The 2,845-nt window shown below is 45.9% G+C and overlaps 1 protein-coding gene across 1 annotated transcript in view; it reads left to right on the forward strand.

Moving 5' to 3' along the window:
- The first annotated feature begins 208 nt into the window (after window positions 1-208).
- Window positions 209-2,845, forward strand: part of LOC138956323 (uncharacterized) — a 3,780-nt gene continuing 1,143 nt past the window's right edge. Inside the window, exons 1-2 of the mRNA XM_070327711.1 lie at window positions 209-749; window positions 1,810-2,845. The exon at window positions 1,810-2,845 is cut by the window's right edge and continues 1,143 nt beyond it. Of these exons, the coding sequence (XP_070183812.1) occupies window positions 2,259-2,845 (587 nt within the window). The 5' untranslated portion in view covers window positions 209-749; window positions 1,810-2,258. The remainder of the gene's footprint in view (window positions 750-1,809) is intronic.

Raw genomic sequence — 2,845 nt, forward strand, 5'->3', positions numbered from 1 at the left:
AGGTCAATTCTAGGGGTTGGGGTAATTAATTTGTTTAGTTTTATTGAATTATTAGGGAGACATAGAGAGAAGGTGATAGGGAGGGGGGGGGGAGAGAGAGAGATATGGAGAGAGAGATAAATGGGGAGAGAGAGAGAGATAGGAATGGACTGAGGGAGGGGGAAGAAGGATGGATTTAGGGATACACAGCCTCAAACCCGTGGGTGGTTTTGAAAAAAACCCACTGGGTGGGTTGTCAGCCACCCAGTTTTTTCAAGTGCCAATAAGTGCCATAGGGTTAGGTTAGGGTTAGGGTTAGTTACCGTTCCGGCTTTTTAAAAATTGTTTCTAATTACCATAAAATAAACACCTCAATTTTAGTCTTCTCAACTGAAGAACAAACCACCCAATTGTGTGTCCGTCTGCCTCTGTGTGTGTGTGTGTGTGTGTGTGTGTGTGTGTGTGTGTGTGTGTGTGTGTGTGTGTGTGTGTGTGTTTCAACGGTGGGGAGTACATCGGACATTTTGGGGTATTAAGGTCCCATTAGGGTATTATGAGCCCGTCCTCATATTACACCACCAAGGTACCCCTATCTACCCCAGTGTGTGTTTTTCTTTTTCTTTTGCAGTTTAGCAGTTGCTGCTCACTCTGAAGACCCTGTGTTGTGATCAATACCTTCCAGGGCTTCCTCAGTACATGACTGTGCCCTGCTCCTGTGGTTCAGGCTCTCCATATCACTTAATTCTTGATGTGACACCTTCATTGTGATTGTGAGTTGTAAAAAAACCCACCATTTCATGCTTTTTCTCTGTCTTATCATCCATGAAGTAAAAGTGGCTACTATCTGGAGGCGTGGGGGGGGGGGGGGGGGGTATAGGAGTAATGTGGTGACAATTATCTTCTTCTTCTTCTTCTGCGTTCGTGGGCTGAAACTCCCACGTACACTCGTGTTTTTTGCACGAGTGGAATTTTACGTGTATGGCCGTTTTTTACCCCGCCATTTAGGCAGCCATACGCCGTTTTTCGGAGGAAGCATGCTGGGTATTTTCGTGTTTCTATAACCCACCGAACTCTGACATGGATTACAGGATCTTTTTCGTGCGCACTTGGTCTTGTGCTTGCGTGTACACACGGGGGTGTTCGGACACCGAGGAGAGTCTGCACACAAAGTTGACTCTGAGAAATAAATCATCTCCCGCCGAACGTGGGGACCAACTCACGCTGACAGCGGCCAACTGGATACAAATCCAGCGCGCTACCGACTGAGCTACATCCCCGCCCGGTGGTAACAATTATGATGTCAAATATATAATAAAATAAAATAATAATGAATAGCATTTATAAAACGCATTTATGCATTTATAGCATCTTATCAGTTGAAAAACTCAATGCACTAACTCACGGATTCACCAAAAGCAAGAACAATCAAAGCATACACTACCATTTAGACCATTAACACAGAAAATTAACAAAATAAAACGAAATATGACAATTATTATCGCCCCCACCCCCACATACAGCCCCCCCACACACACACACACACATACACTCACCATCATCATACAAAAAAAGCCACTCTAAACAAACAAAGATAGGTGATAGAGAACAGCAAAAATGTCCAAGCAGACAGTTTCATTTTTTCAATGATAGAGCGAAACAAGTAGCTCTTTAGCTGAGTTTTAAACCCAGCCAAGGTAGGCTGATCTCTGAGATATAAATATACATATACCATGATATATACCATGTGATCAATGTGTGTGTTTGTGTTTGTGAGTGTGTGTGTGTGTGTGTGTGGTGTATTAACACATGCTATCTAATTTCTGTCGACAGGACCATCCAATATGCCGAAGAAAAAGAAGCGAGGGAGGGAAGATGAAGAAACCGACTGGGATTGTTTCAATAACGATATTGTCAGTACCGCAGGATTGTATGTTGCATGTCAAACTCGTCCTGGGGGCCTGAAAGATTTTTTCCAGCATGAAAATCAGGCATTTCCTCCATCGCTGTCATGTGAAGGAAAGCTGAGGTCGACAACAAAGTCTGCTCTTCTGGGGGTTTTGGAACCTCTTGTGCCACCCCCACCAACTGAGTTTCCTGAGACAGACACTGTCCTTGTTGGTGGAGCTGCAGTTGTCCACTTCCTGAAGCCCCGCACATGCAAAACCTTCACTTGCTATGCCTCAGAAGTCTTCCTTCCCTACATCAAGCAACTCCTGTAGAAAGCTTCTCGAATAGACATTGTCTGGGACAGGTACGCAAGTGACAGTCTCAAGAGTGGCATGAGAGAAAAAAGAGGAACAGGTCGACGGAAACGGGTAACAGGTGATGGGATCATGCCAGTTGACTGGAACAGCTTTCTCCGTGTCGACCAAAACAAACAGGAACTGTTCAGTTTCTTGGGGCAGAAGGTGATCGAACTTGACACAGACAAACTCGTCATTACAACCCAAGGCCCCATTGTTCTCTCCAACCGCCCACTTGATGCCCAGACAAAACTGTCACCCTGCAGTCATGAGGAAGCTGACACCAGATTGATTGTACACCTCTCCGATGCAGCTAATAATCACAGGCGGATCCTGATAAGAACGGTGGATACTGATGTTGTTGTGCTCGCCATTGCTGCTGCTGCCCGTCACCCTGGGCTTGAAGTGTGGATCGCTGTGGGAGTCGGCCAGAATTACCGGTACATCTCTGCACATGACATCGCCAGCATGTTGGGACCAGAAAAAGCCAGCTGTCTGCCACTGTTCCACAGCTTCAGCGGCTGTGATACGGTCTCGTCGTTCAGCAGCATTGGAAAGAAAACAGCATGGGATGTGTGGTACCTGTTTCCTGACATCAGCGAGGCCTTCCAGTCTCTGTCAGA

The sequence above is a fragment of the Littorina saxatilis genome, unplaced genomic scaffold, assembly GCF_037325665.1.
Source record: "Littorina saxatilis isolate snail1 unplaced genomic scaffold, US_GU_Lsax_2.0 scaffold_601, whole genome shotgun sequence".
Lineage (NCBI taxonomy): Eukaryota > Metazoa > Mollusca > Gastropoda > Littorinimorpha > Littorinidae > Littorina > Littorina saxatilis.